A 24,301-nucleotide genomic window follows, 5' to 3' on the forward strand; every position below is an offset into this window, starting at 1 on the left:
TGTCACCATCTCATCAGTTGCCCTCCCTTCCCTTCACTCCACCTTGAATGTTCCCCAGTGAGAGAGTCCTGCCTCTGCTTTGCTCTAGAAATCAAACATCCTTGACAGCAGGCTTGGTGCCTCGTGCCAGAGGAGTCTGCATGGCTGCAACAGCTCTAAATACAGTGAGGGCCTTAAGCAGGCAAATCTGGCTGCAAAAACTCTCTTGTAAATGTTGTCATACTGAGAATAGGTCTTCTGCTGCTCTTGAAATATGGAAGATAAATTAACATTAACATGCTGGAGCTATCTACAACTAATAAATTGCAGTGCCTAAATGTTTATGTATGGAACTTGTGCTCACCAATGCACAGCTCTCATTTATCTGTCCCTGGGGAGAACTAGGTAGCGGCTCTTTTGCTTAAGTGCTTCCAGCTGAGGTACAAAAAAAAAGTATCATTTAGGACTTTCTGCTTAGCAAGACCATCAACTTTCCTTTACAAAATGCAGATGAGGGAAAAACTAATGTTTTCCCACCCATCTCTGGATGACCTGTTTAGCAGTAAAGCTTTGTAGCTCACTTGCAGGTTAACAGAGAAGCCAAACCCACTCAGCAATCTCCTCCTGACACAACTCCTCTGCTAGGCCATGTTATTCCCAAGTTTTTCTTTTGTGTGCCTTTAGTAAAGTGCCATTGTTTGCTTATGCACTTCTTCTCTGTGCAGTGTTCAGAACACAGGAAACCTCAGCTATGCCAAAAATCTTTAATGAAGTATTCAGAGAACATTTTTAAAAGCCATTCCCCCATGTAGTTATAAACTGTAGTCTCTCTGCTCAGACTAACAGCCATGAGGACAAGTATATGTACTGATAATTTTATTTGGCAGATCAATTAATTTGTGCTCTGTCCAAGGCACCAGACTAATTCTGCAGTAATTACTGGTACAGGTGAACTCTTCCTTTTTTTCCAATAGACTCAAGGAATAAGCTCGGCTTCAAGGATCTGGAAGAGGTTATTTGGTAATTTTAGTACAGGACATCCATTAGTAGTTAGTAAAAAACTCCCTTGTTTTGAATATGGGTTTTGTGTCAGTGAATTTCTGTAGCATCCCTGAGCCCACTTAGCTTGGAGTGACACCTTCTAGTTGCAAATTTCAGCTGGAAAGACAGATACTCCTTGGGACTTTTCTCTTCATGGAGCAGATCTGTGCAAGCCTCGAGAGGCTGTGTTGTGCAGACTGTTTGTGACACTGGCAGGGGACAGCTTTGTCCCCAGCTCTGTTTGTATGTCTTTTCCCACCTGAAACAGAGGCATGGGGCTGCCCTTTCTTTTGTGTCTGGGATGTCAGGAGGGAGGGGCCTGGCAGGGGCTGTGCTCAGCCTTAAATGAGAAAGGTGAAGCGGGGACACAGAGCCTGAGCAAGCGGGAAGGAGGAACTGCGGGATGAGAAGCGCTCCCCAGGAGAGGGGCCAGGGCAGGGTGCGTGGAGAGTGGCACGGAGCAGAGCTTGCCAGAGGCGTGTTAGAACAAGCAATTGCCATCTCAACAGCCAGTTCAGCAACTGGCGGAGCTAATGCAGCAACCAGCTCAGCTCTGGCTGTAAAACGTGTACAGAATCCTTGGCTAACACTTCAGCAGCTCAGTCCACGGGCTGGAGTCGCAGCAGCATCTGCAGTGCAGGAGCATCTCCAAGTGCCCGAGGGCAGAGAGCAGCACGGTCCTTCCCCGGGACGGCGTGTTTGGATCCCTGCACCTCTGCAGTGCACGCAGACGAGCACAGTGGATGCAAATCGTCCTCCCGAGCCCGTTTTCATGTTTATCTTGTTTTCCTGCACGGCGTGTTTGCAAATACTTGCGAGTTAAACACGGCTCGGACTGCGCAGGAACACGAGGGATCACGTACACAGCCCTGGCAGGGTGTCAGGCTCCGGGAGAGGCAGCGCTGAGACAGTTCTAGGTGGAGCTGTCTGAGATAGCTGCAAGTACAAGTTTCACAGACTCCTCTCAGAACATTGCCTGCAGGGCACAGATGTGATAGGAAGGGATGAATACACTCCTGTCTTTGTTGCGTGTTTGTTTTTGAAGCTGAGCTTTTAAAACAATGTCACTCTTCCTCCTCCGGTTCTTTAGCTACACCACAGGACGCCTGGGTATTGAGCCTGAGCCTTGCCACATGAGCTGCCTGTTCAATCGATCCTTTCCTCCTTGCTAAAGCAAGGCAGGATGCCCAGGCCACAAGGAGCACTGTGCAGGGATGCTCACAGGGTCCCTGTGCTCTCCTGACCTTGTGTCATTCTGTGCCCCCCGGCAGCACTGCAGCTCCCTGCCCCTCCCAGCCCCTCTCCTCTGCTTGTGAGAGCTGTGCTGGTCCTTTAGACCCTGCAGAGTAGGGACCCACTGGCACTCACGGTCCCACCACCTTCCTGACCACCTTTTGCCTGCTGCCCTCTGTGGAGATTATTTTCACCACCTTTTACTTTTTTAGTGTAAAGCCTGGTTTTCTCGAGCTGAGTTCTCTTATGAATATGTTTCACAACACTAAGAAATTTCTCACAAGAAGACAGCCTCTGAATTGTTTATTTAGACATATTTCCCTTCAATCTTTTCCACTTTAAAAATTCCATTTGATGCTGAAGGGTTTGGTAATAGTCCTACAGTAGAAAATGCCTTTGAAAAAAATAAAAGCACCACACAAAAAACCCTACAAACAACTGATGGGAAGTCTCTCTTGTACACCATAGATCTACCTTATATTAAATACACCACATTACAATGAGTATTTTGTGTAAGTTTGAATTTCTTTGCATTGGCAACCAATGATGGATTGCCTTCGTGTTTATAAATACTGAGAGAAAATCCAAACAAAGGTTCAGATCACTGTGTCATCTCCTTTACTTATTTGTCCAATATGGCTACAGAAATGTTCTCTGTGTTTTTAAAAATAAAAACTCCTAAGAGATCAAAGGACGTCATAGGAAGACTGGATAAACATTTATGGATTCCAGCTGAAAAAAACTGGAGCTATAAAGTCTAAATACTTAGGAGGGTCTTTCCTTCATCAAATAATACTTGGACCAGTCTGACCTGTATCTTATTCTCCTAAGTTTTAATAGAAGGTTTGGTTTACAGCATGGTTTTCAGCAGCCCTGAGGCCAGGGAACAGATCTGAACTGGTAGTGCCAGCAGTTGCTTTATGACTTGGGCAGACATGTTCTTACATGATGTGGGATCATAATGCAGTGATACTGAAATTTCTCCCATTCTTTAATACTTCAAAGCAATTTGCATCAGAAAAAAGGTTTTCTGTTTTATACCCTCTATAAATTCTAATTCTTTATTGCACAGTAAAAAGCATTGATTATTTGTTATTGGTTATTTGGTTTTCACTGTTGGAATTGGTTGTGCCTTTAGTTTAATCCCTTCATTTGAAAAAGAAGCCTGTGATCCACTTAGGATGGATCTCCTTCTTAAAAGAATTTGGGGCTGCAGAACTAAACTGAAAATATCATAGTACTTTGTAAAGTACTACTTTGGGGCCAGCATCCAGGTTCAGAGTCATCTGATTTGCTTGTCTTTGTCCCTGGTGCCTCTGCCTTTACTGTGTTGCAATTCTCCCAAGCCTCTTCTGCAGAATAGGTTGCTTGTACACTTTCCCTTGCAATGATGAACAAAAATGTGCCAAAACCCATGTGTGCAGTGATGAGCAGTTATCAGAGCTGCTTGAGGTTAAAAACTCAACCATCAGAGGTTGAGTTAAAAACTCAACCATCAGACACATAGGTCTCCTATTCCAGGGTACAGGGATTTGAAATCTCATCTCTGCTGAGCGTGGGTTCGATGCACTTTGCCACTGTTTCCAAGAGCTGCCAGGAGTTCTGTTGTATTGGGAAATGCATGGTCATGAATTTAAAGCTTTAAATTCATGCCTGTGATGTTGTGGGTGGGAAGAAAATCCCAGAAAATCCTTTTTCATCAGTGCTATGTTGTATTAACCATCCTATACCTGAGCCCACCCTGTCTGCACTCATTAACTGCTCCAGGGGCTCACTGATACTTAGTAAGAGGGAGAGAATCATTAGACCATGTTCTGATTAATGATAGTGACATTGTGTCCATGTAGAGTGTAGATCTCATGGGCTTTTTGTGTGTCTCTGCTGCACAAAAATAAGCTTTTGCTCATAGTCTGACATTATCTCTAGATTCAAATTCAAATTTAAAAAGCCCAAGGACATGGGTTTGAAAAGGTTGGACTCAATATGGTATCAGAAATGGGTCTTCTGAGAGATTACTATTTTTCCAAGTAGATAACACTTAGGTTTTTATACTAGGCAATGTGGAATATCTTCTGGTTAAAAACTTCCAAGCTGACACATGGGAAGGTTTTTGAAAAGCCCTGTCATACAAGCACCCTGACATATATTGATTGGCTGGGCATACCACCTGTACAAATTCTGCTGCTTTGCTGTTATTTTAATTTATTTTTTAAAGTGCTGCTAGGAGAGTTGGGTAAAATAAACTGCCTTCACTGCAATCAGCAATGTTATTGCACCCAACTGTTGTTATCATTAGTGAAGATACTGAGAGCCATTGTTTTCTTATTCTGTTTGGAATTTGAGTCCATAAACTTTTATGAGCTATAGTTTAGATAATGTTAGGAAATGGCTTGTCTGGAACTAAAATTATCTCATTGTATCAAACAGGCAGGGACAGGTTTTGGTCTTTTCTACATTACTTTCTTTGCTGTATAACAGATCTTATCTTTGAAGAATTATGGAATTGCACATTAAATTTCTGGGTTTATATATGGAAATGCAGTAGATCTGGCTTCTTGATGTCTGTGGTTCCATATGAGTACCATAATTAATGATCTAGTTCACAGGGAGAGATATCTATTGAAAAAAATGTTATGTTCTCTTGGGAGGTTTTATAAGAGATTCTCAGGTTTATCTGCATGAGTATCTCTATGATTGTTAGAAATGTGTTTCCTTTGACATATTCCCATCACAGCTGGGATTAAATGATTCTGGAGGCTGAGGGTAAATTTGTTTACTCAGTAAATCAGTGGCAGAACAAGATTTTTCTGCATTATCCATCTATCTTGGCTTCTAAGGAGCAAATAGTGAATTATTTGTAGTCTTTTGGGATTTATATAGCTTTATAGCCAAAGTCCATGAAAGTCTCCTCCTTTTTGATAGCCTAAAGAAAACCATTTACTTTTTAAAAGCAGTTGCTTGCTATCAACAAACTGAAAAGAGCTGCATGTGTAGATATGACTTTAAAAAGATAAGAGCACTTTTTCCACTGGAGATTTGTTATCACTAGGATAATACACTTCATATCTTCTGCTCAGTTAGATTTAGGGAAGAAGATGATTTTTGTAGAGTGTTGTTTTTGTAGTGCTCAGTGAAGATTTGTTCTTGCTGCTGGTAGGTGAATCTCAAGGAATTCCTGTACTCCAAGTGGTGCTCTCCAAGAGCAGCACCAGCTGTCGTGGCTCCCTGGGGTTAGGCAGCCACTCTGAGAAGGAATTCACACCATGAGCAAACACTTCAGTGTTGTTTGCACTGACAGTGCACCAAGTGAGGTCTCCACCCAAAAGCAGAGTCAAAATCTTGGAGAGAACATTGCTGAACAAAGGCGCAATCAGGAAGGAGCTGGAATTTGTAATGTTCAGAATTATTGTTCAGCCCTATGATCTCCATCCCAAAGTCCCCATATTTTCAAATTCAGACTGGCTCTTCACTTATGTTGATTGTTTTCAGAAAAAGATTTTTTTTTCCTTCTTTTTTTCTTTTGTTAAGAGTGGAGAAAAAAAAAAGTGAGGTCCCTTAGAAGTGCCTCCCTTCTGCTATATATTTCTTAATTGAGTTCTTGGCATAAGGAAGGGAGAAAATATGTCTAGCTATTAGAGTAGCTGTGTGAACTGGGAAAGCCTCCAACTTCCAGAAATATATTTAAAGGCTTCAAGAAGATCCAAATTTCCAAATAATTTTTAACTCCTTTGCTTGGTCAGCTGTCAGTATTTGATAAATAGGGTGGGACTCTTGTCAATATTTAACAGCTCAACACAAATATTATTCTTCATACACTGTAAAAATAGTATATGAAATGCAAATAAAGTACTTTATTCCACAGTTTAGTAGTAACAGAAGCAAGTGATAAAATCTCCCTTGCCTCCATACAAAGGCATAGAGAGGGAGAAAAATGTTACCAGTGGAAACAATCTTCCCTGCTGGGAAACAAAACAGTGAGATTCCTCACTCCTCCCTAAAGTCACGTCCCAAGAGGGTTCTGTGATAGAAGTTTGTTGTGAAGTGTTTCTGAGTAAGAAGCAGCAAGGTAGGACTTGGTGATTCAAAGCAGATCCCTGTGCAGTCTGCAGGAACACAGCTCCTCCTGTGTCCAGCCACACATCACCAGGACCCCTCGAACTGCTCTTCAGTCAAACACTGCAATACAAAACTCACTTACTCAGTAACTCAGTTACTTCTGGAACTTTGCCTGCATTCAGAAAACTTCATCCCAGAAAGCCACCCCTCAGCATTGCTGGATGGAGCAGACTGCCCTCTCCATAGCCACCTGAAGCTGACTGTGGCATCCTCCTGGGAAAAATCGAAATGCAGCGTGGTCTATGAGAGATGGGTTTAATGAGTACCAGAAGGAAGCCTGGATGTCACTTTCCAATTTTGTGTTCCAGAATTATTTCCTATTATTTAAAATCTTTAGAAACATTGTTGCTGTGTGAATGGTTTGACCCAATAGCCAGGAGAAACTGCTTTTTAGCTGAAGGGAGAACCTGCGTGTCAGCCGCGCTGTGACAAGCTGGGCTGGCCGCAGGGACATGTCACACATCACTGTGCACCCCAGCTGCCCTGCCAGGGCACTTGTGGTGGTAACCTGATTAGGCCACCACCCACACAAAACAAAGGATAAGGAACAGAGCCAGTTTATTCAGGATACTTTCAAATCTGTCATTGTTTTGGATTTGGCTTCTGCCCAGTGCAAAATGCATTTTGTGTGCTCCTACAGCTGCCATGTAGAGTGGACCCTGAGTTAGTAGGAAACTGTTCAATTACTAGAACTGTAGTGTGCCACTTATTCTGTAAATGGCTGAGTAAATCCAGGAAGAAATATAAATAATAGTAAAACTTTATTATTCTATTTTGTCCCAAACAGCCAGGATGCCTTACCAACCAGCTCTTCCTCTAATCCTTTACTATGATTACTGCACTGTTAATATGTTTCAGCTGTCATCCAGAAAAGTCACACCTCAAAGCCCATTCCACCCTTCTCCTGTCCCCTCAAAGGCAGAGCTCCACTAAGAAGCAGAAAGCTGAGCAGTCTTGACTGACAGACTGAAGGACAATTTCTGGGCACTTTAAGAACATCTGTTCCTGTATTTTGTCATGGTCTTATTCTCTTTAAATAATTCTACTAATTCTTTTTTAATTAGTAGCATCTACAGCTGAGAATATGAAGTTATTTAAAGGAAAGAAGCTTGATGTTAGTTTATAGTAGTATGGTAGTTTATAGACTTCATTATTTGAGAAAACAGAGTAATTAATTATCTCCATCAGGAAATATTTGCAACCTTTGCAATTTATAGCATGCACTGAGGTATCGCAGTTACTGTTAAGTGTAGCTGGTGAGCCATAGGGGAAGACTCGGCACACATTGACAGTTCTTGTCCATGAAGAGGGAGTTTGCCTTCCCAGGAATCATCTTCCAGTATTGATTTGGGGAGGATCAGCAGCTGCAGAGTATCAGAGCTTCTTGCAAACATCTCTTTAAAGGCTCTGTGATGTTAATTATAGTGTCAACTTCAGTGGCCTGAGAAAAGGGGACAGGTTACTCACATAACTTCAGCAGCCCCTCACCACATTTCTGCTTTTAAAGCAGACAGGTCATGCTTTCAGGCAGGGTTTGTACAGCTGGCTTGGACTGTGTCAATATGAAACCTCTGCCAGACTTTCAGAGCATCTGTGAGAAGTGAGGATTTCTCCCTTGTGCTGACTTCAAGAGTGGGTTAGGCCATTCTGCTTTGACAGATTTCCTTGCTATCTTCACTTGCAGCCTCACTTGTGCAGCCTCTGTAGGAGCTCATGGCTGGTTGGAACACCTGTAGAACACATTTGGTATGGATGATACCAGCCAGTGTTGGTGTAGTTCATGATAGTTTAAACTTGTGGGGTAGGATGTGCTGGTGAGTCTGGGTTTGGCACAGAAACATGGTAACAACAATCACTTGTCAGAACCCCTCAATGTGGAGCTCTGAAATCAAGAGCAGATCTTGGCCACAGTTTATCAGTGGAGATGTGGCAAATCCTCTTGCATAGTTGCTGAGCTGGTAAACTCTTCATACTGACAGAACTGGGCTTCTGTTCATTTCTCTGTGCACTATGGACTGTAAGAAAGATTGATTTCTTCCAGAAACCACTTTTAACTGATTTTGGGACAGTCACAGTTGTTTAACTGCAGAAAAACTAGACTTTATTAATTTGTTTTCTGTCTAATCCCTTCAACTATAAAGCTGGCAGCACACACAGGGAACAAGTGCCAACATCAGCACTTCCTTTAAAATAAACAGCAACTCAGATAACATTTACATGTTACAAAAAAGTGCTTCATTTGATATTTTCTTTCTCTATTGCAGCCGATCTATAAGGCTGAATTCTTCTTCCTTTAAACCATGAGGGAAATAAATAATTCAAAAGAAAAAAATCCCTAGAAAGTGAAGTAGCAAATGGTTTTACTTTCTCAGAATTTTATCTCTAAGAAAATACATTTTATGCTGTGAGTTCAACCAAAAATTCTGATTGGATAAAAGTGTCCAAATTTCAAATACTCTGTCAGGATTACAATTTCTAATTGGAGATCTGATGAACATAATATTCAAGGATTTGGATCAGCAAAGCATCCAACAGAACCTAATCTCGCTTAGGGAGCTGTAGTACAGTAAAATTCATATGTATTTCAGGAAGGACAGGATATGCTAATTATCTGTCAATATAACTCCTTCTAGTGAACACCGTACTTACATAAACATTTGGGTTAAAATATTAGAAATTGTATTAGTCTGACCGAACACTTGCACATATGTTAAGCCTAAAATACTTCTGAGTATCCGGGGGACATTTATGAAGCTCTTACATAATCCAGGAGCTCACAGGAGTTGGACTGACTCAGAACTTTCAGGTACTTCTGGGTTTTAAGTGTGTCATATTAATGTCCTTTCACTCCACCTGAAGAAAAATTCAGAGACATTGTAATGTTCCACTGACTTCAAATGAAGTTTCCTTTTTTTTATAGACAGGACCCTTTAGAATATCAACATGACTGGCAGTTGTGGGCATAAGAAGGGGTAAATAACACTCTGCATTTATGATCCCAATTAAAACCTGTTTGGTATTTTGGATACATGAAATCCTGTCGACCAGACTCATATCGATCCTAATGCTGCTGACAGTTTTGTGGAAGAGATTTTCAGGGAGGACATGGGAAACAAAACTCAGAGTGAGTATAAAACTGGAGTTGTGTATTAATATTTAAGACCATCTTGTTCTGTTCTGTTTGTTGGATTTTTTTTAATAAAATGTTTATACTGGCTAACTTGCCTACCTAATTGATTGTGGTGGTACCAGAAATGACAAATGATCTGCTCCTACAGTAAATGTAGCTGCTAAGTAGGGAAATGTAGCTGCTCCAGAAGGGGAAAAATGTTTATATTTCCTAGCCTATTGGTAATTATGTTACCCTTACTGATCAGTAAGCATTATAGCCAGTGTGGTAAACCCATTCAAGCTTTTCCTGTAGGTAGCTTTAAAGTGGAAGAGGTCAAAGGGAACTCATGGATTTTCTCAGCCAGTCTACTAAAATCAATGCAACTTGAATTCCATCAACCACTAAAAATGGCATAATGTGATTTAAATTATTCTGCTATTTAGATCTTGTCTACACACTAAGTTGTACCAGATTTGCTAATGATGTGTGTGGTTTGAAAATTGAATTAGTTCCTGCTGCTGAAAGATTATTTATAGACAAAACCCAAAGAGTTAAGAATGCCAGGAGCCTGCATCCCAGGCCAATTCCTCATGGGCTTGTTGACACTGTACAGAGGAGCAGTGGCAAAGATCTCCTGGCTGGCACTGTCCAAACCCACTCAGCCCTTCCAGCAAAGCAGTTCTGCAGTAAATGAATCACCTTGGGCCCTGGAGTGGCAGTCTGTGAACATGACTGAGCATTTGAAGCCACATTTTCACATTGTACTGAGCCCTTTGTGTCCAGGGTAGGTTCTCACAGAGATGCTTGAGAGAGCCTTCACCCAAAAAAAGCCTTTAAGCCTTTACAGATTATTGACTGCAGGGAAAGAAATCTGGTTTGATATGGAGAGAACACAGAATGGAAGAAAGTGAAGAGAATGGCAGTAAATTTCTCCTTATAATTTAATTCTGCAGTGGTTCCTTCTCAGTTAGTTAAACACTGTAAGCTAGCTGGGATTTAGAGGAAATATTTATGTTGGTAATTTAGTGCACTTTGGTAGCTACTTGCTTGGTAGAGGAACTGCTTATGATAAAAGAGCATTGTTGGAAACATTGTTTTATATCTTGTCTACAATATTCTGGTTACAGGAAGAGACTTAATGACATTAAAAATTGATTATATACCAAGCCCACATCCTTCCTTTTCCCTGAGAGCACCAAGGATTTGGGTCTTCTGCTGCTCAGAAGCAGAGTTTGAGGAACCTGTGTTGTTATCAGGACTTGATTATTTTATATTGTGTGTCCACCCATCCATTGCAAAGGTGAGGTGCAGCTCCCAGGCAGCACTGGTGAGCAGATGTGTGTCAGGGAGAGGTTTACAAGGCTGTCAGTCCTACCCATTGCTCCCACTGTTCCCCTGCAGGTGCAGCCAGCCGCCTGCAGGGATGCACCAGGGCTGTGAGGAAAGGATCCCCAGTGCTTCCAGAGGCCACCTGCTGCTCAGCAGGGTCCTCCTTTCCTGTGTTTGTGTTACACCCCCTGCCAGCACAGCCCTGTTTCCCATGCTACGCCTTGATGCCTGCAAAGGAGCCAAAGCCTGGTGTGGATCTGTTGTGGGGACTTGTGAGGATGTTGGCCTCTTACATTAATGCTACTTAAAACTGGGAGCACATTGTAAACACATTCATTTCTTTTCAATTTAAAAAAAAAAGTGTAATTTAAAGTAAAAACAATGAAACAAAGCAGCATGTTTCTCAGCCAACTAGGAACTGAGCAGTTATGTCTCAGTTTCAGAAAGTATTGAGTGGGTTACCTGTTTTCTACTTCTAGAGGAACAGAAGACTTCTTGTGGTTCAGCCTTTGGTCTGTATTGGTAGTAACACTTTCTCTCTTGGGCAACAGCTGGAAATGGTGATTCATCTTCATGGAGCAAATCTAACAATGAAACAGTGCAATTAAAACAGTTCAGAGCACGTGGTTAGCAATGAGTCAGGACACTGAAACCAAATCCCAGAGCAATGCCTCAGGTCACACACGTGCTTGGGTTATGGTAAGGGTGTCCTGCAAGCACCATGCTGGTACTGCCTGGCCTGTCATCATGGGGCCATGAATTAATTGATTTGGTGAATAGGGATAGGTTACAGGCTCTCTTACAATGAATTGCTTCTAATGAAGTTAGAGAAGAGGATGAAATTAATGTTTTCTTCAAGAAAATGTCTGCAAGTACATTATACACAACCAAGGAAACTGGTTAGTGCTACACAGCAAACTCCTCATTCATACACTCATTCACTAAAAAAATATTGTTTAAGCCTGGCTGTGAACTCAAAATTGAAACAGCCATCTTTAAGCCTTGCCTGGCTGCATGTAAGTGGATGTGGGTTAGGTTCATTGTGTGTTCCTGAATTTTTATTTTATTTTTTTTAAAAGCGCTGACATTTAAGACATACAAAGAAAAAATGGCCTCAGGGGAACCACCTCCGATGCATCACAGAAGTTTTGTTCAAACAGTTTTCAATTAGTCACTCTGACCACACATTGGCTGGAGTGGTTTAGATAATCTGCTGTACAGGGAGGGATTGGTGGTGAGGATCACCAGACAGCTTTGCACCAGCCACGTCATTGCTGGCTGGCCTCCAGAGGCAGGAAGCAAACAACAACTGCAGAGCAGGAGTTCCTACGGGAGCAGGGCAGGCACTGGCCCAGCACTGCCCAGCCAGAAACTTTCCCTTCCAGGACATGAGGAAAGTTCTGTGCTGCAGCATCCTTGGGAGCATGGGGAAAACTGCTCCTGCTGCTCTCTCGTTCCACCAGTCTGGGGTTTTTGGTGCCTGGATACAGTTAGACTGAGAGCAGTCACATAATTCCATCATGAACTCAGGGCAGGCTTGGGTACAACATAAGCACTTCCAAAATGCTGCAGCCTGGCTTTGCTTCTTTGTTGGTTCTGAGGTCAGCCCACTGTTTCTTATCTGAATGCAAAAAGCAGCAGCCAGGTAATGTGGTAGGAGGAACACACTTGTGCCTTTTCATTTTTAAATTCCTTTAATACTTTGCTTCTCAGTCAGTTTCACTAAATATTTTGCCTAAATTATTTTGTAAAATTTAACATTTTTTGATATTATACTTGACTGAATAAATACTCATGAATGATTACACAATTAATTTTAGGATATATGCCACATTATTTCAAAGTACTATGATAACTTGCAATATTTCAACTGAAAGCATAATCCAGATCTGGAATCTAAAATAATTTTAACCTGACTGGTTTTACTGTCATGTCATAGACATTCTGAGGAGTAAGCTACTAAAACAAAATACTGTAGGCAATACTGTAGGCTCTTCTGGTAGAGAGTAAAAATATAGGCAAAAAACAAAGTGACAGTCAAATTCCTTCCTATATTGATATAATAAATTGCCTTTTCTCACCCCAGGGATAAAAATCCCCAGCACAATGAAGCTGTTTCTAAAAGCATTCTCAGTGAGCTCAGTGGAAATACTCAGAATCCTGATGACTTGTTTATTTTTTCAAGATTTTATTTAATATATACGTGTTTTTCTAGCATCTTTCTGATCCCTGTGCTCCCAGCCTTGAAACAGCAAGGCCTGCAGGAAGGGTGGTGCTGGGCATGGGACAGCCCTGAGCACATTCAGGTGTTGGAGCTGGAAGAGCTAATCCTCTGTTCAGACATGGCCCCAGTACTGGGCTAGGTAAACATGGCCCTTGCTGCCTGCTCTGACTGATTCCCAGAGCTCATGTCCATAAACAGCCTGGCCTATTGGTACTTCCAGGAGGCTGAAGCCAAGATAACTATTTATGCTAATATTAACTTTGTGGAAAGCAGATGCAAACATGTCAATGAGGGCTGGCACTATGATTAAAGGCTTTCCTTCTTTTCCTAAAGATTTGTGTCCTTTTACACCAAATCTAAAATACATTTACCACGACATCATTTGGCATAAACTGAGTGTTTCTTGGGGCATGTTGATGGCAATGTACCACCCCCCTCTTGTACAGTGACTTGTGCCCACACTGTTTTCTGTTCACCAGTCTGAGGATGTGCTCTGAGAGCAGCTCTGAGTCTGAGCAGAGTGCCAGGCTGTGCTTGAACTCCTCAGAATGTTTGCATCCCCAAATGAGCGCCTGCTCTGAGCCCAGTGATGATGAAATGCAGAGGAGCTGTGATGCCTTCTCGGGTTTGTGACCTAACCCTTGCCAGATACCTCACCAGGGCTTCCAGGCTTCTGCCTCCAGCACCTCCAGGGTTCCACTACCCAAATTCTGGATGGACCTCAAATGTTATAACCAAGATTAATCCCAGTATCTAGTAAGATAAATTAATCATAGTCTTTTATGTGCAAGGGATATAAACAGAAGAAAATATGCCATTTCAGCATGGGGTCATTTGTAGATCAGCACCATATTCACACTGTTTACTCTCTTATGTAGCTTTTGATTATTTCCTTTTTCAGGGTACTGATTTTAGAAACAAATGGTTGCAGGAGGGTCCCAGTATGTTGTTTTGGGGTTGGGTTTTGGTTGGACTTTTTTGATCTGAAAAAGATTTTGCTGTTTTACAAATCAGAAAAATATTTTTCATTCCAAAATGGGCTCCAGACCTCATTAAAATAGCAGGCTTTTTTGCTTCCAAGATAGCAAATAATTACTATGTTGATTTTCCTCTCATTTTATGGAGCTAGCCTGCTTAGCTAGGAAAATTTGTCAGAAAGGAGTATGTCTGAAAGTGGCATCCATTGCTTGAGAACTCAGTGCAAGAATAGCCTTTGAAAGATTGATATTTCATAAACACAAAACCTGAACTCATAGCACGGTTTGTCTAATTGCTATTGGAGGAGAAGGGAGCAGGAACTGTAGTAGCTGCCTTCACTATAATCACTCCCAGTGGAAGAACAGAACTGTGGTAGAATTTAAGAACTAAGCCAATGGCTGTCCTATTGCAGCAATCCTAGCAGTGCTTCTTTCTCTAATTATTATGGATTGGAGAAAGAAGAAAGGGTGCTCCAGGATGCTTGCTGATGCTTGCCTTCTGCTTCCTCTTGTTCCTCTGATGTATAGTCAGGAGCCAGAGAATTACCAGGACTTCTACCATGTAACTTCACCCAGATCTTAGCCAGCTCTGGTTTTGCTCAGTGAACCTATTGCATTTTCATTTTATTTAGACATGCTGACCAGCCTGAATTCCTCCTCACTGGCATAAGCTGTTTGCTTTCACTCTAGCACTTTGTAATTCTGTTGTAACTCCATTACTGTGGAGCTTGTGAGGAGTAAAGTGTCTCTGCTATGTATGTGCTAATTAACAACTCAACAGAAACTTCCTCAACAAGAGTTTATTCTTCTCTGATGTGTTTGATCCACATATACTATAGAAACAAATTATTCTTTACACAAATACAAATACTCAAGTTTCCCCAGGTAGTTGATTATTGCTATTTAATGATATAGCTACTGGTTTTTCCATTATAATTCAGTTGTCGCTGGACTCCATGACAAAATTCCTGCTTGTGTGTCAATATCTCACAATGCACTTGTGCTCCCTCCTGCCAGAAATTATTTTATAAAGGGGCATTTAAAAACAATAGAAAACACCAATGGAAAATGTGATGCAAATGTTCATACATTTAAATCCACGAGAAACTTAGATGGATAGCTAATTCAGGCATAAAGGACTATAGCTGGTCAGATCATATAAAAGCTAAAGTACACAAGAAAAACTACATCTTTTGTGCTTTGTAGACAGGGGAGAGAAAGAAAAAGAAAATGTATTTAAGTGCTGTGATCTTACACATATTTAGCTGGTTATTTGAACTTTCCTAAGAGTCCCTAAAAATAAACTGAAAACATTTTAAACTACTTATGACAAATAGAATTGCAGGAAAACTCTATTGTTTCCAAATGTGCATTGAAAAAATGAGTGAACGTGAGGCTGCTCTGTAAGAGAAAGAATCTTAATGGAAAAACGTATAGAACTTTAAGTGGAGCTGTATGAAAGTAGCAGATGAGTCTTGCTGCTTGACAAAATTTTATCTGTCAGTACAAAGGTTAACTTCAGGTTAACTTCAGAATATATGTTTCAAAATTCAATTAATATACTTCCAACATATGAATTTTAGTTGATTGGGCTGTTCCCTGGCTGCTGCAAAACAAAAGTGCAAAAGCTCAATTATCTTCTTCCTCTAAAACAGATGAATGTGCTGTTTTGAGGGCCTCTTTATTTCACACTTTCCAAAGTTTGTTCACTGTTTCAGAGCAAAAAAATTAATGTACAATTTCTACATCAGGAAATGGCCAGGGAGTATTATAAATTAATGTAAAATAGAAAAAAAAAACTTCTAAGATATCTTTCTCCACTTTAAACATGTAAGTTGCAAATGACCATAACCAGTGTGTGATTCTGGGCAGATGCTGCAAGGTTCCTTGTAAAACCCTGACATCTGTCTGTGAGCAGGCTCCTCTCAGGCTGGCTGTGAGCCACAGGCTGTTCCAGGCAAGGGAATACAGGTGTGTCTTGTGAGGAGGTGCTTTTTCAGGAAGTATGTAAGTGCTACAGAACATTCCTATGCCCTTTGGGTATTAGAAGATAATAGGCAGTGGCCAACTTTTAGTGAATCTTACCTCAGTTGTCTTTGGAGTTTGTTCTTTGCATCTGCTACTTCTGCAACATGATTATTAAAGCTCAGGTTAATACAGATTAAATGATTCCACCTCTCCCCAGCTGTGCACTCCTTTCAGAGCATGACAGAGTTGGCCCCTGCATGTTGAGAGCACCTGATATTGTCTGCTCTGGATTCAGCCCATGATGCAGGAGCTGGAGCACTCAGCAGGGATTTCCAATAACTTGCAGCCTGAGCCCCTGGTTCAAAACTGCTGGTGTGCTGTAAGCTGCTGTCTTTGGACCTAAATTCACCACTTCTTTAATGCCTTGCTTTGCCTGCTAGATCACATCTCTCTTCACCCAAGTGTTTAATGTATTCTATGAAAAGTACATGTATTTTACTCACCAAATTGAAAGGCTGAGACAAATCTGTCTGCATTTAGTCTTCTTTCTCCGTACAAAGCTTTATGCTAAGAATTAGGTCTGCACATTAAACTTTGCAGGGATAAGTCACTATTTTTTTCAGTTCACATTACTCTAGATTTTAATTGAACACTAAGAGTAACTATCAAAGAATGCAAAAAGAAAAGGTTACTTTCGGTTTTGTCAGTGTTTTCATGTCAGTAGCATTTTTTTCAATAATCTGTAGGGTCTCCAAGCTGAAATACTGACCTTCCTAAGTGATTTGGAATTCCTTAGTGCTGCACACTTACTTAGGCAGCTGCTCTGAGAAGCTTCAGGTAACCAGCCTGATACAGTAGTAAAGTGTATAAATGAGTGTACTGAATCTGAGCTGGCACCGCTCACAGCTACTGACCCAGACAATCTCAGTCTATTTCCTGCAGGATATTTGGGGTTGGGTTTCTTTCCCGTTCTCTATGATCTGATGGATTATATTTATTTTTCCATCAGAAAATTAAATTTCTAAGTAGGTTTCCATCTTGACTATCTGAAATACTTAGTACTTGATCTGTTCTTTAACATTGCTTTTTCAGACTGTAATTTATTGATCTGGGTCTTTTGAAGCAGAAGGTACTTGCTCTGCTCCTGAGTGCTGCAGGTATGTCTCAGACTGCCAAAGGGTTTCAGGAAAACTTTAATGAATAATGTCGTTTTTTGGATAATAGATGGTGAGAAAGGAAAAGGTCTGCAAAATTTATACACATTAATCTGCTTTTTACTAGAGCTGACAAGAATAATTTTATTCATGGCTAATCCTAAAAGTAGGTAGTGGTACTGGAGTCAGCAAAATGCTTGCCAAGTTTCCTTTGGATATGCCCTCGTTTCAGTAGTGAATGAGGTGATCTTTTAATGAAAAACAGAACATAAGTAAACAAATAATACCGATTATTTTTTCTCCTTCCAACAAGACAGAGTCGTTATCATTTGAGATTATGAAGTGCATTCACCGCTGGATTCCTGCTGTGTTAGTGCTCAGGGAGCCGACAAGGCATTAGCACAGAGACACTGCCCTCTATTGCAAACTGCTCCGCTGCTGCCACTGCTCTTGCAATGACGAGACCAATGGGAATCAACAGTTTTAAACCACATACAAATGGGGCACTTTAGTTCTGTAATTTTGTGTCAATCTGTAACTTTAAGGCTGTGCCAAATGCACAAAGGTCCCAACAACCCGAGCTCTTTTACAGACAGTACGTGACGTCTGTGTCAGACACTGATGTGCTGTTTGCTGCACTGCCCTTACCTGCACCTCAGCTGGATTTTGATTTGATTTGGTGCGGAGTTGTAACCTGAAAGGCACAGAACAGTAAATCAGAACCAGAGGGGACATTCCAGTGGAGCTGGGGGGTGAGGACAGCACAGCACAGCTGTCTCTGAGAAAGCAGCTCCGAGCACAGCCCTGCTCAGGTGCCACTGCTGCCCTCCACCAGCGGCCACTGGCAGCAGGCAGGGAGTGACTGCTGGGCTCGGATCTCACACCGGGGCAGAGCAGGGCCCTGAGACAGAGCAGCCACTTCTTCCTACATCACCCTCAGCTGTAAGGGGAGGGCCTGTGCTCAGCAGCGAGCACTCAAAGGAAAGGCTACTGTAGCTACTCACACTCAGTTTCAGCTGCTTTTTCCACTCCAGGGCAACAGTTGATGCTGTCCAATGTGTTCCTCAGGTTAGAGCACTTCTCATTAATAAAATGGACCTGAGTTTTGTCAGAAAGATCCTGCTCTAGGTCATCTGTGTGTCGCTTTTCATGCTGAGAAGGGGGAAGCCTTTAATCTAAACCACATTTAATGCTGTTGTGCTAAATAACAAATTGTTTTCATTAGCTTTCTATAATGCCATGTTAAAGTTTGCTGGCATTTACAGTGACTTGAGACTGCTCAGTGCTGTAATTTTGGCTAGAGGGAGCTGCTCTACCATCATCTCCACTGGCCTCCTGTGTGAGTTCACTGAACTCATAGCTTTTAATGTTTGTCATTTTAATGATAGACAACCACAAGGGTGAAAAATACCTAGTAGCTGTGTGGCATGAGGGAAAGCCTCAGTGCAAAAAGGAGGAGGTGTTCAGGGGGAACCTTCATGCCAGCACTGCTGTAAGTGAGAAAGAAAAGAGCAGATCAGAGTTGTGGTTTCCCATCTCTTGTGTTTTGGGGGACAGATTCACTTAACATAACTCAAATTGTACATCACTGGAAAATATGTTTAAGCATTTCCGCTTACCTTGATCACAAAGAGGGAAATATGTTGCTCTGTCTCTTCTTTCTTACTCTCAAGGAATTTTTGGTGTAACTTCATCTCCTTTGGCTCTTCCAAAAGCAAGAAAGGCCTGTCAGGCCTTGGGCTAGAATACAGTAGTATTGATAAAGACAAAGCCTTGCTTTCCAAAGCATCAGGAAGACAGGTGACTCATTGATATTTTTAGTAAATATTGCCATATTACCATCAGTCTGCCTGATGTGGGGATAGAGCTGGATCAAAGGTGAGCAGAAATGCCCCCCTAAAACACTCTAAAGGCTGTTGTTCACCCAGAGAGCCCTGCACAAGGAGCCCTCGCTGGCTCAGAGGAAGAGGGGTGCTGAGGAAGGAATTAATTTTTCCTTTTTCGTGCTTTTTGTGGGGAATGGTCTATATAATCTTAGGAATGGGGAATGATCTGTTGGACCCAAAAGAAAAATATTTGGACACGTACCTCAGTTTAAAATGTGGAAAGTCTTGCTGACATCAGTGAATCTAATCCATACATTGGAGAGGAAGCACAGACCTGAAGTGCTGTACTGGGCTGTGGTCTCACACCAAGCCAGCTTCTTCAAGGGCAAGGTACAGTGTAAACTTCTCAGATATGTCTTACTGGCCAGTTCCCCTACCACAGACATCTGAATTTGCTTAAACATTTGACTCCACTTCATAACAGTGTTTTGTTCATTAGTCTCCTATGGAAGGTAATTACAGAGGAGTAAGTGCAGGAGCTGTACAAACATCCAGTGGTCTTGAGCTTTACCTGAGGAAAATATGCTTGAAAGTTCCTCAAGTACCTTAACTAAACATATTCTCATTTTTTTTTCTAGGCTTTTGTTTTGTTATGGTGGGGTTTTTGTTTTGTTTTAGTTTGGGGGTTTGTTTTCTTTTGGTTCTTCAGTAGGTGGACAGCTACTGGTTTTGTGTTTGGCTTGGTTTTTTATTTAATTCCTAGAGTGTTCGTTCTAAAAAGCTTGCAGTGTTGAAGTGCTGAGCCACAGGAAATATAACTTTGTTGTATAATTCTCTCAAAAAGACAGATTTAATACCAAGTTGTGATGGTACCTTTCCAAATATTACCAAATACTCTTTTCTATTTCCAAGGCGACACCATCTCAAATAATAACTTACACACTTGTATATTAAAACAAACAAGTTTTGGGACTAATTGGTCTGAAATGGGAGTATTTGAGACTTCCAACTGTGCTTGGATCAGGAAAATATCCTTTTTACAGTAGTGATGTTAGGAGCAGAAGAGAGAACAGGGCTGTGCTCAGGCAGATTTGGGAGAAAGAGAGAGGGAGCAGCGACTGGGATAAGGTGGTCAGGAATAGGGTCCAGATCGCATCACCAGCTGGTGCACACTTCCTGGATTTGGAAAATGATTTTATTATTTTTAATGTACCAAGTACAGCGACCTTCATAATTGCTTAGAAGTTGATTGGCCAAGTAAAAGCAGTGTAATCTTCCAAATAAATGTACCCATTCAATTAATTGAGATGGCGTATCAGCAGGATACAGAATTAATATACTCAGAATTGCCATGAAATACCGCAACAGCGCGATTTTACCGGAATGATACATAATCTGGGAATGCAACAACAGTGAAGGTATTGCTGTGCAACGCTTCCCTCGGCAGCGGGCCAGCGCCGTGCCGGGAGCGGGCTCAAGACTGGAGCGCGGTTCTTGCAGCGGCCGGGCGGGCACGGCCCCGGGAGCACCCGGCCTGCAGTACCGGCCTGAGGTACCGGCCCGGATCCGCGCCCTTCCCCGGCCATCGCTCTGCCCAAGGCAGCTCCAGTGCGCGGGCTGTGCGCAGTGCCGGGTGAGCCGGGCAGAGCCCGCCGCGACACAGCTCCGGGGGTGTACGGGGGCTCTCGTGTGTCACCGGGGCTCCGGGGTGTCACCGGTCCCTCACTGGTGTCACGGGGGCTGTCGTGGTGCCACTGGCTCCCTCAGTTGTGTCACGGAGATTCCCGTGGTGTCACCGGTCCCTCACTGGTGTCACCAGGGCTCTCGTGTGTCACCGAGTCCCTCACTGGTGTCACTGAGTCCCTCAGTGATGCCCCGGCTCAGCCGAGCCCTCGGCGGCAGCGCCCCCAGGCGGCAGCGGGTGAGCACCGCAGGCGCGAGGCCCCGCCCCCAGCGCTGGCGGTGGCGGAAGTGACGCAGTGCTATGGCGGAGGCGCCGGGCGCGCCGGAGGGTGAGCGGCGGGGCCGTACGGAGCGGGCCCGGCTCCCCGCTCACGGCACTCGCGGCCCAGCTCTCGCTGTCCTTTGCAGAGTGCCCCGGGACCGGCAGTGCCCAGGCGGGCAGGGCGGCCGCCTGCCAGGGATGCCCCAACCAGGGGCTGTGCGCGGCCGGCGCGGCCGGGCCGGACCCGGGTGAGTGCAGCGGCCGTTAAGGGGGGGGCACCGGAGGGGCGCGGTGCCGGCTCGGGGGGCGGTACGGGCGCACTGACCGCGCGGTGTCTCCGCGGTGTCTCCGCAGCGGAGGCGGCGGAGCTGCGGGCGCGGCTGCGGGCGGTGCGGCACACGGTGCTGGTGCTCTCCGGGAAGGGCGGCGTGGGCAAGAGCACCTTCAGCGCCCTCCTTGCGCACGGGCTGGCGGCGGACGAGACCAAGCAGGTGGGCAGAGGGCACGGACAGGACGGGCGGCGGGGTCAGGGCCGCGCACCTGCGGGCAGGTACCGATCGGGTGTCCCTGCTCACTTGACTCTCCTGGATGAGTCTTGCTGGAGTGATTTCATTGCATGAGATTACCTTTAGAGACAGCCCTGTGCTACCTTGTTTCCAGTGGGGCAGGTTGGCTGGTTTGTTTTCCAGGTTGCTCTGCTCGACATAGATATCTGTGGGCCATCGATTCCTAAAATTATGGGTCTAGAAGGAGAACAGGTGAGTGAATGCTCAAACATATTGTTCAAGGAGGTTTTTTTTCTCTGTTTTTCATTAGCATATTCAGGTTTTTTGGATGTAGAGCTTCTAAAAGGAGTGCATAATGGGAAATGTGGGGCAGTGGTAGGGAAATGAGGTGAGATGTAGAAGTTTATCATAACATATTTTGCAAAAGAGTCATCTGCTTTCAGGATGAGCAGTTCTGCAAACCAGCTTTCATTGCATGTCAGCCACATAATGCTGACTACTTGAAACTACTACACAAGTGGTATTAGTGTGATGTGCTTTATCAGCCCTTGAATATTTCTTACAAATGCAAGTAATGAGTAAACTTGCATAATGGTTGAACAGTTGTTGTTCACTCATTAATGGAGATCTGGTGCTCTTGCATTTTTACCTCAGCTGCCCCACAAAAGCAGGATTGTTCCTGCAGGCAGGAGAGCTCTTTGCCCAGGTTTGACTTACGTTTATGTTTTGTTTGCCATTTGTTGCTATTGCAGCTTTTGTGTATCACTTCAATTTTCAGGTTCATCAGAGTGGGTCTGGATGGTCTCCAGTGGTGAGTTGGTGCTGTTGTTTCAGAAAGTTCATTGGGTGTGTTTGGGTTGGGCATCATCTGCTACAGTGAAAAAAGAGTGAGGGAGGAGCAGGGAGTACTCTTGTTAATTCTTCTTCTAATGACTTAAATATCCAGATTCTATAGAATCTACAGATATAGGGCATAGAATCTACAGATGCTGCATGTCCAGATTCTATAGATCTATATAACCTATGTCCATGCTCTATGGAATATCTAGAGAACACTATAGAATGTATTTCCAGATTTTATAGAATATAGAATAGATCTATAAAATCAAGATACATATCATATAGAATCAGGATATAGACTATGTAGATCAGAGTGTTAAATTTCTTAATTACAGTAGTACTGTATTTCTAGAATTGTTTTATTACCTTGTCTACTGACTTTGCAATATGGGCAATAAATATAAATTGCTCAGGTTTGTTATTTTGGAGTAACATGCTGTAGTGTGTCATGTCTTCTGTGACAGCCAAGAAGTATATTGCACCCAAGGCAAACCTTACTAATCTTTGGAATATGCAGAGATTTTGCAGTACTGTTGGTTGTGTAAAGATCCCCTGTAGTGTGCATGCTGTTAGAAAGGCAGCTGGTGTTGAGAGAGAAAGCTGCTTTTATCCTTCTGTTGTCCCCAGTGATTCCATAAACTGCTGTAACAATTTCATTTTTTCATTCTTAGTATAGTTAGTAAGTGTTGCACAGGATGCAGTTTTTAATGCCCTGTGATAAAAGATAAAGTTCTCTGCCTTTATTTCGTTAATGTCTTCCCCCTCATTTGCTTTTTCTGTAAAATAGGGGTTCAGAGTTTGTTTCTTTAGTTTTTCTTCACTGTTATGTTTCTCTACTTCTCTTTCAGTATGTTGAAGAAAACTTAGGTGTCATGTCAGTGGGATTCTTGCTTAGTAGTCCTGATGATGCTGTCATCTGGAGAGGACCAAAAAAGAATGGTATGTATTGCGTGTTTTCAGCAGTAATTTACATACTTGAAAGGTTTCAAGTGTAGAAATATGTTTAGTCATGTAGATAGGGTAGTTAGCTAAGACCCAGAAATGTCAAATACAGGAAGATACCTTTTTCCTCTTCCACCTTCCTATCCTTTCCTGCAGGGCTGATCAAGCAGTTTCTGCGTGATGTGGACTGGGGTGAGGTGGATTACCTGATCGTGGACACGCCCCCAGGGACGTCGGATGAGCACCTGTCCATCGTGCAGTACCTCAGTGCCACCCGCATCGACGGCGCTGTCATCGTCACCACCCCCCAGGTGTGAGCCAGAGCCCACCAGGGAAGCATCATGGCACTTCCAGGCAGCCCTGGGGTTCCAGGCTGTTGATTTCACAGGAATCTAAGGGTACAGCATCTCAGGGAAATGACTTTGTTGTGTTGCCCCTGCAGCTGGTCTGTGGGTTAGGTGAATGTGTCAGGGATGGGGATCCACATGGGTCACTAAACCACAGCAGCTCACAGTCAAAAGCTGTTGAGACCAGTGTGGTGAAAGGAAATGCAGTGTGTCATTTCCTCCTTCAGAATCAGACTTAACACCATTGTGGATCTGTAATTTACTCACCAACAGCTTAATGTTCAGAAGAATGTTTGTTAGAAGCTTTGTTTTTAAGTGATAAGCTGTGCACTCTCTGACACCTGTGAAGTAGCGTGTCACCTCCAGGTGACCCACCAAAGTAGGCAGCTTTGTCATGTGCATTTTTAAAAGAGAAGCCAGCCCCTGGAAAGCTGTAACTAAAAACACACCAAGTTCAAACAGAGGTTTTCATGTCTGGTTTGGAACAGAACAGGAGATCAAACTAGCATGTGACATGAAGTATTTCTATAACAGCAGAAAGGATAACACATAAAGGAAGCAAAGTGTTGAGGAGAATACCAGAGAGGTGGTGAAGGAGGAAGGGAACGGGAGAATGGATGAGGTGAGTCATATGCGTGAAAACTCTGAGGAGAGAATAAAATATTTTAAATTTATTGGAAAAAAGGTAACTAGTGTAAGCCTGGTGGTTCTTGTCTTCACTCTGTGGAGAATACCAAGGGTCCTGTAAGATGAAAATGTGAA

The 24,301-nt window shown here is 42.9% G+C and overlaps 1 protein-coding gene across 2 annotated transcripts in view; it reads left to right on the forward strand.

The window, feature by feature from the left end:
* The window catches only part of NUBP1 (NUBP iron-sulfur cluster assembly factor 1, cytosolic), a 40,344-nt gene that overhangs the window by 13,946 nt on the left and 2,097 nt on the right, over positions 1 to 24,301 (forward strand). Inside the window, exons 1-7 of one of the 2 annotated variants that reach the window (XM_064725545.1) lie at positions 20,938 to 20,971; positions 21,051 to 21,152; positions 21,259 to 21,395; positions 21,594 to 21,662; positions 22,189 to 22,221; positions 23,099 to 23,189; positions 23,349 to 23,503. In XM_064725545.1, the coding sequence (XP_064581615.1) occupies positions 20,944 to 20,971; positions 21,051 to 21,152; positions 21,259 to 21,395; positions 21,594 to 21,662; positions 22,189 to 22,221; positions 23,099 to 23,189; positions 23,349 to 23,503 (615 nt within the window). In that variant the 5' untranslated portion in view covers positions 20,938 to 20,943. Of the gene's footprint in view, positions 1 to 20,937; positions 20,972 to 21,050; positions 21,153 to 21,258; positions 21,396 to 21,593; positions 21,663 to 22,188; positions 22,222 to 23,098; positions 23,190 to 23,348; positions 23,504 to 24,301 lie in introns of those variants that run through there. The other variant, XM_064725546.1, reaches the window with a different exon arrangement.

The sequence above is a fragment of the Zonotrichia leucophrys genome, chromosome 14 (genome assembly GCF_028769735.1).
Source record: "Zonotrichia leucophrys gambelii isolate GWCS_2022_RI chromosome 14, RI_Zleu_2.0, whole genome shotgun sequence".
Lineage (NCBI taxonomy): Eukaryota > Metazoa > Chordata > Aves > Passeriformes > Passerellidae > Zonotrichia > Zonotrichia leucophrys.